Below are 14,870 nucleotides of genomic sequence, written 5' to 3'. Positions count from 1 at the left end.
CTCTCATTAACTTCTCTAACATCCTAGCTTTCCTAGGTGGTATCCTAAAGACAAACAGAAAGTAAGTGGGTAAGTTCGCCAATGTAGCTCTTATTACAGTGATCCTACCACCCAAAGAAATGTAATTCTTTTTCCACGAAGCTAATCTCTTCTCAAACTTTTCTAGCACTAGAGTCCAAAACCTACTCTCCCTAGAATTTGCCCCTAATAAAAGCCCTAAATAGGACAAAGGCCAAGATGAGACAGAACATTCGAGACACTCTACAATAGCCTCGACCTCCCTATCCTCCAAGTTAATACCCGCTATGCAGCTCTTTTCCAAATTTATTTTCAGATTAGAGATTCTTTCAAAACCTTTGATTAACTCTTTTTAAGTTTGCTACCTTCTCACTAGCATTCCCTTCACGAAAAAAAAAAAATCATCAAATCATCTAAAAACTAAAGATGGTTGACTGGGATCTGGTTCCTTCCTACTCTCCAACCCCTAATGATATCTTCCCTAATGGCCTTAGTGATGATTCTATTAAGTACATCAGCTACTAAAGTAAAGAGGAACGGAGAGAGTGGGACCCCTTGGTTAACACCCCTGCAAGGGGATCAGAGCATTTGATCCTATATCTGATAATAGAATCACAAAATAACTTATATCATGAACTTACCATCTATGAATTCCTTCCACCATCTACATCAGGTGTTCATGGTGAAACATCTGAATCTTTCAACCACTTGAACAGATTGATACATTCCTTGAAAACAGTTGCCAATTATAAAAAAATCAATAGCCTTTGTAAAAGGGGTTTCATGTAAGGTGGAAAATGGGGAAAGGTTAAGGTTATGTTTGGATAAGGTTTTTTGAAGTACATTCGTGCTTTGACAGAAAAAAAAGTGTTCATCATTTGATAATGGGTGTTTTTCCAAAGAAAAAACACCCAAAGAATAAAAAAAATGTGCAACAAAAAGCACTAAGTAATAATAGATGACTTTGGGCTTTAGCAGCACCGCAAGGGCCATTTGTGCTTTCTCACTAAACACAAAAGGCACAAACATGCGCAGCACTCCCATATATGTGATACATAAAATTTTCTCTAAACCCTCACCCATTTCTCCCGTTTTTCTCAAGCTCAAGCAAACCTCTGTTGGAGCCCTCAACTGACCAAACCCTAATCAGGTGAGTTTTGCATTGATTTTCAATATTTTTCTTACCAACTTGCAAGATTCTGTCAATCTCATCGGATATTTTTCATGTTTTGCAGTTATATGCCATCATTCATTGGAAACCCTCATTTTCCAGGTATGACTCCATGCCTTTACATCTTCCATTCTTTCAAGTTTGGGTTTCTTGATTGCTGCTCTGATTTGTCTTCCATTTTTTTTGGTTTATTTATTTTTGATCAATAGCAAAAACATTTCATTAGATAATTAAGAATAAGTACAAAGGTAGGGCGAGATAAACTCTCTTAACTCCCCCCAGAAAGTAATAGAAAATTACAATACAGCCCAAAAGAAACCGGTTCCTTTCCACCCCTTGTTTGACTAATGTATCTACAAATGAATTAGCACTCCTCATAGTCAAGGCGCCTAGGCGAGCCTAGGCAACCACAGGGCACTCAGTCGCCTAGGCGATGGAATTTGAAAGTATAAAATAAATATTCCTACCCCTCTTAAGTTACTTTATTGGTTTTTTATACTAACCAACATACATGTATGCTAGCTATTAGAAAAAATAAGGGGGCGGAGCCCCTGTTTTGTTTCCAACATAAGTTGTCCAAGAGGACGATGTGGACTGTGTTTAAGGGGGTGGAGACCCTGTTTCAGGCTAAAAAAATGGAGGATTTTTAAAAGTTAAGAAAGAAGGAGTATCATTTAGGAAGAAGAAGGAGACGAAGCCCCTATTTCATCCCAAAAATATTTCTTAAAGAAGAAGAAGAAACATACCTGGAGGTCTTGGACTACTTGGACTGAACAATGGAAACTTCTCAGTCCCTTGCTTTCTCTTCTCATCTCTCGGTTCAAAACTCAAAGTGTCAAACCCAAAGAAACTTTCATAGTTTTAATGTAAAAGAGAATTACTTTAATAAAAAATGGTTACATACAACAGGGTGTATTCTAATAAAATAAAACAAACCAATAAAATGGTACAATACATATACACATTCAAAAAAATAATATAATATATATATGGGTGAGCACCTAATACAAAAACACCTTGGTGTTGGGCAAGGCAACATCTAAAAATTGCCTAGTCGCCTAGGCACCCACCTAGGCGTCGCCTTGACAACTATGGCACTCCTCTTAACCCACTACAGTCTCACTTCCATACCCTAAGTTAACGATTTGAAGAGTCTTCGTTCATTAAGATAAGGCCACATACACTCATCATCCTTCCCTAACCAACCTATCACCGTTTTTGTGTTTCCTACGATGACCAATCTATTAATACATAATTCCTTAGACCTTTTTACATCCTCCACCACAACTAATAACCTACGCCCGGAGCGAGTCCCCAATTCCAATCGAGCCTAAAAAACATAGCAAAGACCACACCTTCCTATGGGTGAAGAACAATAAAGAGAAGACTCACCAGACAAACCAATAGTAGAGATGGCTGAAGACACTATCTGCCACATCTTTTCCTTGGTAATAATTCCAGAACGCTGCCAGAAATTCTGGAGCTGATTCAAATCAGAGCAGTACATTGGCTTAAGTCTTTGGCTCTTTTTAACACTTTTCAGTGGATGATTTGTTCAGAAATGAAAAGGAAATTATAAGTTCAGCTCAGGTTAAAGTCACATCTTTACCCTCTTGGACTCCTCCTCCTAGTGGTTTTATCAAACTTAATTTTGATGGAAGTAGCATGGGTAATCTGGGTCCATCAGGTATTGGGGGTGTCTTAAGAAATGAGGAGGGAGTGATAATTGCTCTCTTTGGGGCCAATTGGATTGGGCGATTCTCTTAAAGCTGAGATTTCAGCTGTTATCGAAGAAACTCAAATGGCAATTGAACTGAATATCACCAAATTGGGCATAGAAGGCAATTCTAAACTGGTAGTTGATTGGCTGAGAAATGATACTGCTAATTTTTGGAACTACAGCAATGAGAAGAGGAAATTTAATTGGTTAACCAAGAACACTGAGGTGAAGATGAGTTGGGTTAAAAGGAGTGCTAACTCCTTTGCTGATGAGTTAGCTAAACAAGGGGCATCTAGGAACTCTTTGTTCTGGGCTATCTTGTAATCGTTCTCTTGTCTTGTTGTTTTGGTTAGGTGAGATAAGAGAGTTTATCTCCCTCTTCTTGTACCAGTGTTTTTTCTCTCTAATTTTAATAAAATCTGCGAGTTATTGACCAAAAAAAATTCCAGAAGACTCACCTTTAATTGGAGTAGATGCAGGAGGAGAACGAATTGTACTCCCATCTGAATTGTCCAAGAATGTTTGATAAGCTCTATACTGATTTTTCTTATAGCTGAAAGTGTTTCCTTTAGCTGGCCAAGTGGGGCATTCAGATATTATATGCCCATGATGCTTACAATAAGTACATGTATTCTTCTTTTGGCAGTATGTAACAACATGACCATATTCCTTACACTCATAGCATTGTACCTTAGAGAGCTTCTTCATTGGCTTCAGTTTGTTTGTAGAAAATACAGTTTCAGCCCCTGAGTCATACTTTCTACTGATACTAGACTGAGTTACCAACCTTGTTTCTTCCCTAAGAAGTTCCCCTAGGATGGTGTCCAAACTTGGAGTTGTATCCCTACCCAAAGTGTTTAATCTAATCACTTCATACTCAGGCCTTCAATGCAGTAGGAAATGCATGGCCTTTCTTTTATCAAAATGTTCTCTCATACCCTTAACACAACAGGCTGTAAGAGAGCCCCCCATATGCACTAATTTGTATCAAACCATAAATTAACAAAGCCAGCATAATACCCCTAGATTTTCTTCTCTCCTTGGCTGTGAGAGAAGATTTCTGTTTCAATTTGGTATTGCCAAGATAGGTTAACACTGTTAATAAATCTTCTCCACATATTCGTGTTAGACAGTTTTGTATGCCCTTAGCTTCAATCAGAATGATGTACTTTATGAATTTATTGTAAATGAAAAAAAGTAAATATTTGATTCATATTCCCTTGGTATGTTTCTGTGTATTACCCTTAAACTGGACACTTAATGAGACTCGTGTTAGTTTAGAATGTTCACAGCCAGTGGATCGGTCTAGGGGGACCTATCCTGACAAGGTTGACACTGTGGTGCCATCAAGTCGGTTGGGGTGGCCTGTCTCAGCTGCCAGAGTGAGACCCTAGGCACATACAGTGTAGGATTAATTGAATCTTTGAACTGGACCAGATTTCCAGTATTGCCTTGGACCTTGGAGATTGATGGGCAAAACTGGAAAGTTACACCCGACCCCTAGACTCGATTATGATACTGCACTACGTGTCGGATTGGGCTGTCTTTGATGTACCATTCAGTGAGATCCTTAGCGGGGGTCAAAACCTGGGTATGTTGAGATAGTCTGAGAATTCATCTGAGTGGGTGATCATAGTGACAGGATCAGCCCCTTTGTCGGACAAAGGAAATGATTGGGGATGCACTCTCACTGATGGAAACCAAGACTGTCAGCAGCCGATTTCAACCGTTGAGATTTGTTTTGCAAAGTATATTTTATATGAGATATAAAAGTATATATATTATGGTTTCTAAAATGTTTGCAAGAAGATTTTAATTCCCGGGATCCATATAAGTAGAGAGTGCAACACTGTTCCTTGTAGCCGAGGGAGAGGTCCTCTCTTGTCGGGCAGTGTATGATCATTATGGGCTGAGAGCTTAAGTGTAAGACCATTGAGGATAATACCTGATGGGCTAATCTTGCATATGCCCACAGTCCCTGGGTGTTACAAGGTGGCTTGGCCCAGGGACCACTTAAGGTAAGTGTTGGGCCCATAGAGCCCATTTGATGGGTTTCAGGGGGTGCACTGTCCATAACAGTGTATTCGGCCAGGCCTTGTAACAAAGGCTGGGCCGAACCCATGTGGCTGATGTGTAAATCAATGCTTGGGTCCCACGCCATACAAGGAAGCCCAACTGGGCAGCAGTTAGGAAGGTTAAGTGAGCACATAAGCTTAATGGGCCTAAAGCCCATTTCGAACTAGGCTATTTTATTAGTTAATAAAGGGGCGAATTCTGAGATGGATTAGCAGATAGGATAGGGTCTTGACCCTATCCACTCATAGAGTCCAGATCTGAATGTGATTCAGATCTAGAAACCTCCTAATGAGATTAGGATAAAGCTAATCTAATTTGCAGATAAGATGAGGGTTTATCCCTGACACCTAAAAGGGGTCTTATCCAAATCATATTTGGATAAGCAACTCCTAATTGGATTAGGAGCTGATCTTTTAGGTTAACAAAAGGAGGGGGCGGCAGCCTTTAGGAAAAAAAAAACAATCAAATTTTCTTCAGTGCTGAAATCACAAGAAGAGAGAATTCTGCACCCTGCAAATTCTTTCTTGCCGCCTCCCTGTTCTTGCCGCCTTGTTTTGCCAGTTCGATCTCCACCAGTGGGAGAAGTCAAGATTTGATCTTGACATCAGTTCTTGGAGGAAGAATTGATAGGATGCTGTGCTCACGTGCCATCCTATTGTTTCTTGCGAATGACAGTTATTGGAGAAGAACATTGCTGATTCTGCTCCATCCTGCACTGCGCCATCTTCAGTGGGAGCAGATTTTGGATCCTTCCTTGGGCGTGAACACCTCCATTGGGAGATACTGTTTCTTCGTATCAGCTATAATCCTCTCCTACTCTTTTTGGTTCAGATCTGGTTCAATTTATGGTTCAAGAATGATCCTTGAAAATATGATTTTCTAAATAGGGAATGCGATTCCCAGTTGAAGGAAGAGAAATTTTTTGAAATTCGCCCCCTTATTCCGCAATCTTTGGGCGTCCATGGGATGGATCTCTCATCCCTTCAATTCGAACATCTCTTGCAATTTGAGACCCCTCATCAGAATGGCTATGTTCATTTCAATGGACCCTAGAATTAGAATCCAATATGCTATTCTAGCATTATTTTTTTTTTTTGAAGAATAAGCAGAAATTTCATTAAATTTAAAATAGAATAGAAAAGAAAGATGATAAGCTATCACCCAAGGGAAGACAAGTCAAATTAAAAGACAACTTTCGCTACAACAACAAATAGCTACAAAAAACACCGACGAGAAGAAAGAAAGAGAAACCAACTCCTCTAGCACCAGCTCCTCAGACACCTTCCCAAATGATCGGCCACAAACGAACAAAAACGAAACCAACCTGGCGAAAATAGGACCCTAAGCCTTCAAAAACCTCCTCCTGACCAACCTCTTTGTCCGACTTCCATCCACCCAAAGGACCTTTCTTTAAAATTTCTTCCCTCTTCTTCCTCTCAAACACTTCAAAAGCTTTTCTAGCAAATTCCTCACCTCCCAAAAAAATAGTCCCAGGATTTTGCCAATCTCTATGTCTTTTTTAGCTGCTTCCTCAACAAGAGTGCTTCCATATTTCTCCCCCCTTCTCTTCACGGCTTTTATCGATGTCTTTTCCAGTAGATACGACTTCACCTTCTATTACTTCTTCATGATGTCAAGTCCCTAATTGCAAACCCAATTTAGGAGCAGCCAGAGAATCCTCGTCATCAATAGCTTCTTTTGCCGATGTAATAGTCTTACGGCCCTTCCTCTCATACACCCTCTTGTAGTTCTTTGTGGGACCCGCCCCTACTAACCCAAGTTTCAACCTAGAGAATACTTTGGTAACATGAATTGTATGTGAATATTTCACTCCATTGGCTCCTCGAGATTTCTTGAGAATTACTAAATTGTTCACAGATAATTCTTTATTAGTCTTCCTCCTACCCAAATCCACCCCTAACCTTCCTATCACCACCTCCTTAAATAATCGGTGATCAGCTTCAATGCCTTCGATATGGAGCAAAGTACACTAGTTCGCAATGGAGATTCCGCTACTTTTGTCACCAACACCACGATCTCCTCCTACTTCGGCAACAATGACCTCCCCCGAAACCTTCTCCTCCAAACCATTAATTTCTTCTTTATGGATCCCACTAGAATCAATAAACAATATATCTTTCACAATAGGAATAAGGTTCGAAGACGACGTACCACTGTTTTCTTTTAATGTCGAAGATTCAAGCTCCTCCATAGATCTGTCCCTATTTCGCATGCAGCAAATGTGATCCTCTTTTTATTGATAGATAAAGATAATGATAATTTTATTAATTAAAGAACTAAGTATACATCATACAATTCCCATTATGAGGCATGAGGTGCAGCCTCTAAACTACATAAAGCATACAATTGAGCCCAAAAGTGTTGATTCCTATGTACTCCTTGTTTAGCTAGGAGGTCTGCCAGCCCATTTGCCAATCTTCTTTCCCATTGAACTGTGACTAAAATATTTTAAGTCAGCCACTTAAATCTTCTCAAAGTCCCCCTGTACGGCCAGGCTGCCGTCTTTGGTTCTTTTATCCATCCAACAACCAATTTGGAATCACCTTCAATCATTAAATGATCCACTACCAACTCTCTTGCACATTCTGCTCCTTGTAACACAGCTTGGAGTTCTGCACTTACCAAGTCTCCCCACCCTATAGGACCAGAAAATAGAGCTACAATCTGACCCTCATCATTTCTAAAGACTCCCTATTCTAGGTGGCCCCAAGTTGCCCAAGCTACTACCATCAAAATTTAGTTTAATGACGCCTGCATCAGGAGACTTCCAATCCACCACTGGCTTGCTTCTGACTACGGAACTTTTAGCTAGTTGTTCCCAATTTCTCCTTATGTCATCAAAAGTGTAGGAGGAGAATAGATCCAAGGATTTTACCGAACTTATGGCCTTACATAAGATACTTTCTAACTCACAAGTTTGATCCCTCTCCTTGTCATTAAAGATTCTAGCATTCCGTTCCTCCCACATAGTCCACACCAAAGCAGCTCTCACACACCTCCACAAAACTCATCCTCTTCTCTTTGGCCACCTGAAAGTTGTAGGATCAAAAAGATTGCAAATCTGCATCAATTCTGTCCACCTGCACCCGAAAAGATCAAAAAGCTTTTCCCAAAGGCCTACAACAAAAGAGCAAGTGAATAGTAAATGGTAGCAACTATCCTTGTTTGCTTTGCAAAGGGTGCACCAGTTAGGAGAGATACAAAGACTAGGTCTTCTTTTTTGCAAAACATCCAAAGTGTTGATTTTCCCAAGGGAGACTTCCCAACAAAGGGCTCCAACTTTAGGAGGGACAGGTTTGGACCAAACTTCCTTGCTATGAAAAGGTTGAGGCAATGAAGACGAGCACAAGGAAGCACAAGAAAAGGATCCCAAAGGTAAAGGCTTCCAAATACAGGAATCTACAGAAGGAGGGTCCAAGCAAACGGGATCAATGGTTTTGAGTAGAAAAGCAACCTGATCAAGCTCAGAACCTCTCAAATCTCTTCTAAAGCCCAGGTTCCAGTTTATGCCAGAAGAAAAGGAAGAGGATACGAACCTTTGAATTGGCTCATTTTTAAAACACGAGATGGAATAAAAAGAGGGAAAAAGGTCCTTCAAGGCATAGTCACCAATCCAAACATCCTCCCAAAACAAAACCCTATCTCCAGTACTATCAACAAATGTGATCCTCATCGCCGTTGCCATTGCCAAGGCTTTGAACATCATCTCTGATATTATGCCCCTCCACTTTTTCACATTAATCTTCTTCTTTTTGCCTCAACAAATCTGAAAATCTCCCAACCCCACCTTATTTCTTTTCCCCTTCAAAACCTATTCAAATTAAGCTTATTCAATCTGTTGTGTCTAACATTCTTTGAGGGTTTAAAATTAACTGACTTCTTTCTATGTACTCCTAGACTGGGTGGATCGAAAGAGTTTCCTGCACATTTTGGTCTGGTCTTTGGAAGGCGGGCCCCAGCATCCGCCCTGTTTACAACTCCAGCCTCCCCTTCAACATGCAGTAAAGACATCTTTTCATCTCCCTCTCTCCATCCGGATCCCTTTTTCTCTTGGCCTGCCACGTGTTTCTCAGCCTCTATCTCTCTCCTCTGATATCATAATTCATTAAGTTTATCATGCCAGTTTCAGTTTTTCCTTTAGCCAACCTTGTATGGGCCTCATCCATCTCTCCTATTTTCAAACACCTTCCCAAAACTCCCCTTTTTGCCTTCCCAAGGTCTTCAATCTTCCATTGTTTCAGCCCATTACTATCAGATTCACCAGACTTGGCAACCAAACGATCAACATAACCACATAAACGTTGGCCTTCAACATAGAACTGGAAGTAGAACTTCCAGAGAGCATAGTTTCTCCCATCAAACTTAACTGACAGTTGTTCATGTTTGCCTGAAGCCAATTTAGCAATGAAACACCCAAGACAAAGTGTTGCAGCAAGTAAAGGAGATGAAAACAGCCCTTAATCCACTCAATAAAAGATCTGATATAAGTGGAATAGCCAAAGATTATACACCAGCAACTTAGAAATCAGTAATAGTCCAGAAAAGCACCCAAAATATACTGCAGATCAAGTATCAGTCCAGAAAAGGAAAGTCCAGGATTGAAACCTCGAAGAAGTCATAAACCCTACAAGGAATGATCCAAACACTAATCTGAAGTGTTGAGAGAAAGAGGAGATCGGGGCAACACCAGATCTAGGGTTCCACAGAAGTCCAAATGAGCAGGAGTGAGATCTGAATCAAAATACAGATCTGGTACCATGTCCTTGCACAGCAAACAGCAGCAAAAGGACTAATCAGAACAGTCCCTAAAAAAACTGATATCTCCAAATAAAAGGACAAGGAATTGGCCTTCTATTTTCCTTAAAAAGAAGCAATTAACAGTGGGAAAGAGGGCCTTTAGCAAATCCAGATTCGAATTGGCTCTGATGCCATGTCAGAGCCTGTTTGAAAGAGACAAGGGAATCTGAAAAGGGTGTGTCAAGCAATATCACACGCCCAGAAAGATTTGTATTATATATCAGAGGATTACATAAAAGAGAAAAGACTATTGTACCATCTCAAATACAAAAGAAAAGACTATGTAAACAAAGAATGAATAAATGATACTGTACATAAGTTACAAGATAAGATAGTGCTCCCAAATAAGTCAGCCCAATAGTATCTCTACATGATGTGGTCTGCTGCCCTTGAAAAAAGTTTAACTAAAGATGGCCTGCATAGAAAAGGGTTGCAGATTCAAGACCAAAGTTGTGTTCTGTGGAGGCAGGATCTGGAAACTTCTAATCATCTTTTCATTCACAGCCAAGTGGCTGACCAGATCTGGTTGCACTTTGTTAAGGCATTTAACCTAAGCTGGACAATCCCAGCCTCCCTGTAGAAGGTACTGCTTGCTTTGACTTGAATGAATCAGAACTGCTGCTGTGTAATCTGAGAAGGGACACACAGGTTTGAAGAGAAGGAGAGAGAGAGAGAGAAAGAAGAGTGGAAGGAAGAGAAGAGGGAAAGAAAGAAGGGGTTCAGTTGTTGATATCTGCCACCTCATACTTTTTATTATTTATAGCCTTTGATTCTTTACAAGAACAGGAGAGAAACACAAAGTCCTAGTCCTAGTCCTAGTCCTAGTAAGACAACATAATATGGATAAACATAATAAGGCCAGCCGGCCCAATCTTAAAAGAAAATAAAAATTACTAGGAAATAAAAAATAACTAGGTGTGGGTATGGAACCACACACACTAGAGCCTGAGTGTGGGTATGGAACCCCACACTCGTGACTTAGTAACTATTTCTTCACATTGCACCTCCTTGGGATGAACTCTAAAAATAATTTGGGAGCTGATTCCTGCAACTATAATTTGGACAATATGATCTGAAAGGAACAAAAGAATTTTCAAGAACGAAGAAAAGACTGTAGAAGAGCTTATTAATCTGTCCATTGGCAAAAGCCAAGATCTACCATGCCTGAGATGGTTACAAGATCTGACCAGTCTCTAAATGAAAATAAAGATTAAGAAATAAACAACGATGAAGTGTAACCAGAAACTTCAACATTTCCAGAATTACGCCTGAAATGTCATAAAGAGAGGAGAAACTCAAACTACATATACACCTATTTTTCTAATTTCTAGTTTTCATAGACCTTAAGACTCTACAATCCTCTCAAAACACATAACCAGGTCTCTGTTAAGAAAATATGAATAAATAATGTAGATCCCATACAGATACGTCAGTTGCATATAGAACTAAAAATACACCTAATTTAACTTTTTTTATAAAAGTTTCTAATTCAAATTAGAGAGGTAGTTCACATCATTTAATCACAAAAATAAAAAATAAAAAGTTTCCAAAGTCAAGTTAAAAACCCAGCCTATAGGCTTTTAGACTTACCACATAGATTATAGGTACATAATTTAACTTTCAAGTCAAATAAAGAATCCCAACCCAAAGAGTTAACCTAATTTAGTTTCCCATGTTAATTAAAAAACTCATCCTTAAGACTTCTAGGACCTTTTAGGTAGATAGTAGGTGTCATATAAAATACATAGGGTTACAACAGGACTAGATCATTAACAATACTAATAAAAAATTGAGAAGCCAAGAGTCCTAAGTTACCTCTTCCAAAATCCATATTAAATTCCTGTTATAGAAGAAAGTATGTCATTGAAAGTTAAACATTTTCCAAACCCATCAAAGCTTAATATACTAAAACTGCACTGACCTGTAATTTGACAAGAAGCCTACTTATTTGTTAAATTGACACATTTGGACATCATAATATGATAATATTACAAATACATCATGAGAAAAATAGGTATTTTTTATGGCAAATGAGAAAAATAGGCATTAGACTGAGCATATCTTTGTATTATACCAATATAATCAGTTTGGAACAACCAAAACCATTCCTGGCCCAATTATAATCAGAATGAATAATGCAGACTTGGACCCTAGCAAAACAAGGGGTTAGTAGGGAACTTTTATTTTGGGCTCAGTTGTTATCTTTTTTTTTATTGGAAACGGTAACTTCATTAAATAACTTTAAAAATAACTTTCCAGATTTAAGTCCAGCTGTCAACCCATGAGCAGGAGTTGAGCCCCCAGTAATCTTTCTTACAGAACTGCCCAGAACATACTCTCCCTCACAGTCCCTTGTTTAGCCAACATGTCAGCTAAACCATTAGCTGATCTCCTTGTCCATTTGAAGCATGCACAAATCTCCCTTGTTATATTATGGATTTCCCTTATGGGCTTGTTAGACAGTGTATGCCCTTACCTCCAATCAGAATGATGTGCATTATGACATTTAATGTAAATGAATAAAGTACATATTTGGTTCATGTTATTATGATGTGTTTCTGTGTAATACTCTTAAATTGGACACTTATGAAACTCGTGTTAGTTTAGAATCTTCACAGTCGTTTGATAGATCTGGGGAGATTTATCCTGTCAAGGCTGACACTGATGTGCCGCCTAGTTGGTTGGGGTGACTTGTCTCAGTTGCCAGGGTGAGACCTGAGGTACATGCAGTATGGGTTTTCTTGAAACCCTGAACCGGACTAGAATTCCAGTATTGCCTTGGACCTTGGAGATAGATGGGCAAAACTGGATTGTTACACTTGACCCCTAGACTCGATTATGGTACTGCACTAGGTGTTGGATTGGGTTGTCTTTGATATGCCAATCAGTGAGATCCTTATAGGGGGTCAAAACTTGGGTATGTTGGGACAGTCCGAGAATTCATCTGAGTGGGTGATCATAGTGACAGGATCAACCCCTTTGTCGGACAAAGTGAATGATCAGGGATGCACTCTCTGATGGAAACCAAAATTGTTGGCAGTTGATTTCAGCCGTTGAAATTTGTTTTGCAAAATATATTTATATAGAGATATACATATATATATTATGGTTTCAAAATGTTTGCAAAAGGTTTTAATTCCTGGGATCCATGTAAGTAGAGAGTGCAGCACTGTACCTTGCAGCTGAGGGAGAGGTCCTCTCTTGTCGGGTAGTGTTTGATCATTAGGGGCTGAGAAATTAACTGTAAAACCATTGAGGGTAATACCTGATGGGCTAATCTTGCATCTGCCCACAGTCCTTCGGTTTTTATAAGGTGGCTTGACCCAAAGACCATTTAGTGTAAATGTCGGGCCCATTAAGAGCCCATGGTAATGGACTCAAGGGTTCATTATCTCCTACAATGAACTCGGCCAGGCCTTGTAACAGAGGTTGGGCTGAACCCATGTGACTGATGTGTAGATCAATGTTTGGGTCCCGCGCAATACAAGGATATCCAACTGGGCAGCAGTTTGAAGGATAAGTGAGCACATGGACTTAATGGGCCTAAAGCCCAATTCGAACTAGCTTAATGAGATTAATTAAAGAGGGGTGGTTCTAGGATTTAGATCAGCAGATAGGATAAGGGGTTATCCCTATCCACTCAGAGAGTCCAGATCCAAATAAAGAATTGGATAAGGAAACTCCTAATTAGATTAGGCGGGCTGATCTTTATCTGCAGATAAGATAAGGGATTATCCTTATCTCTTAAAGAGAGTCCAAATCCAAATACAAGATTTGGATTAGGAAACTCCTAATGGGATTAGGAGATGCTCTCTTTAAAGTCTATAAATAGAGGAGCAGGGAGAACCTCCAAGATACACAATTCAGTTCAGAGGTTACAAAGAGAAAAACTGCAGTTCAACTGCTCCTGTTTTCTGCTCTCTCTCCTGCTCTTGCCGCCATACCAGTTCGATCTCCACTCTGGGAGCAATCAAGAAAGGGTTCTTGATATCACCTTTTAGCAGGAAAGGTGATCTGAAGTCGTGCTCACTCGCCCTCCATCAGATTCTTGCTGAAGAATCAAGTTCTTGCTGAAGAGCCATCCTGTTAATTCTGCTTCGTCCTGCACCGTGTCATCTTCGGTGGAAGCAGTCTTAGGATCTTTCCTTGGGCATGAACACCTTCATTGGAGGTTATTGCTACTTCGTATCAGGTATAACCCTCCACTCCCTTTTGGTTTCAGATCTGGTCCGGTTTAGGTTCAAGATTGATCCTTGAAAAATTCAATTTTCTAAAATAGGGAATGTGATTCCTACATGAGAGAGAAATTTTTGAAATTTCGCCCTACCTTCCTACAGGGTTCGGCTATCCATATGATGGATCTCTCATCCCTTCAGAGCTGTCTATAAATCCAGGCTCCCAACTTACCAGATTGCAGCCACTCAATCAGTTATCTGTTTTTCTCTTTATGAATTGAGAGATGAATCTCTCACCTCTTCTCAGGATGCTTGTATTGTATATATTGCTTCATTATAATAAATTTTAAAGCTACTTATCAAAAAAACATAATGCAAACTCAAACACTATATAAATGGGTCAGGTCAGCCCAAATCATTGACAACCCTAATTCCAAAACCAAAATTTTATTGTATAATACATGTAAAATATATGTAGGCCCATTGTGCCTGTTTCATTAGTTCTGTCCCAAACCCCATAGGCATGTGTAGCACCAATATAAACACTACAGCCCACTGATCAAAAAGTAAGCATTATAGTCCAAGTTCCATTAGACCAAATGATACAACCAAGATTTAAAGTAAATGTGCAGTATAAATTTGACATGATCACCTCAATAGTTAATGAGTGCTCTGAAATATCCACAACTTTTGCTCTGAAAATGTCCACTAGCCACATGATCTGAATATCAAAAACATCAAGGATAATCAGTACTTGAATGCAAAAAAAGAGAAACAAAACAACGTAAACAGATAAGCTCTCATTTGAAGTTGACAATACAATCTGCAAACAGTGAATAGGGTACTGCCCCTATAGGATACAACTTAGTAACAAGGTTTAAAATGTCGATGT

The 14,870-nt window shown here is 39.5% G+C and overlaps 1 protein-coding gene across 1 annotated transcript in view; it reads right to left on the bottom strand.

The window, feature by feature from the left end:
• Positions 1–14,870, bottom strand: part of LOC104586808 (acetolactate synthase small subunit 1, chloroplastic-like) — a 108,607-nt gene that overhangs the window by 43,893 nt on the left and 49,844 nt on the right. The window contains exon 4 of the mRNA XM_010244158.3: positions 14,631–14,699. Coding sequence (XP_010242460.1) covers positions 14,631–14,699 — 69 coding nt within the window. The remainder of the gene's footprint in view (positions 1–14,630; positions 14,700–14,870) is intronic.

Source organism: Nelumbo nucifera, chromosome 1, assembly GCF_055504915.1.
Source record: "Nelumbo nucifera cultivar China Antique chromosome 1, China Antique-T2T, whole genome shotgun sequence".
Taxonomy (NCBI): Eukaryota; Viridiplantae; Streptophyta; class Magnoliopsida; order Proteales; family Nelumbonaceae; genus Nelumbo; species Nelumbo nucifera.
The sequence above is the reverse complement of the archived record's forward strand: the minus strand, read 5'-3'. Positions and strand labels throughout refer to the sequence as shown.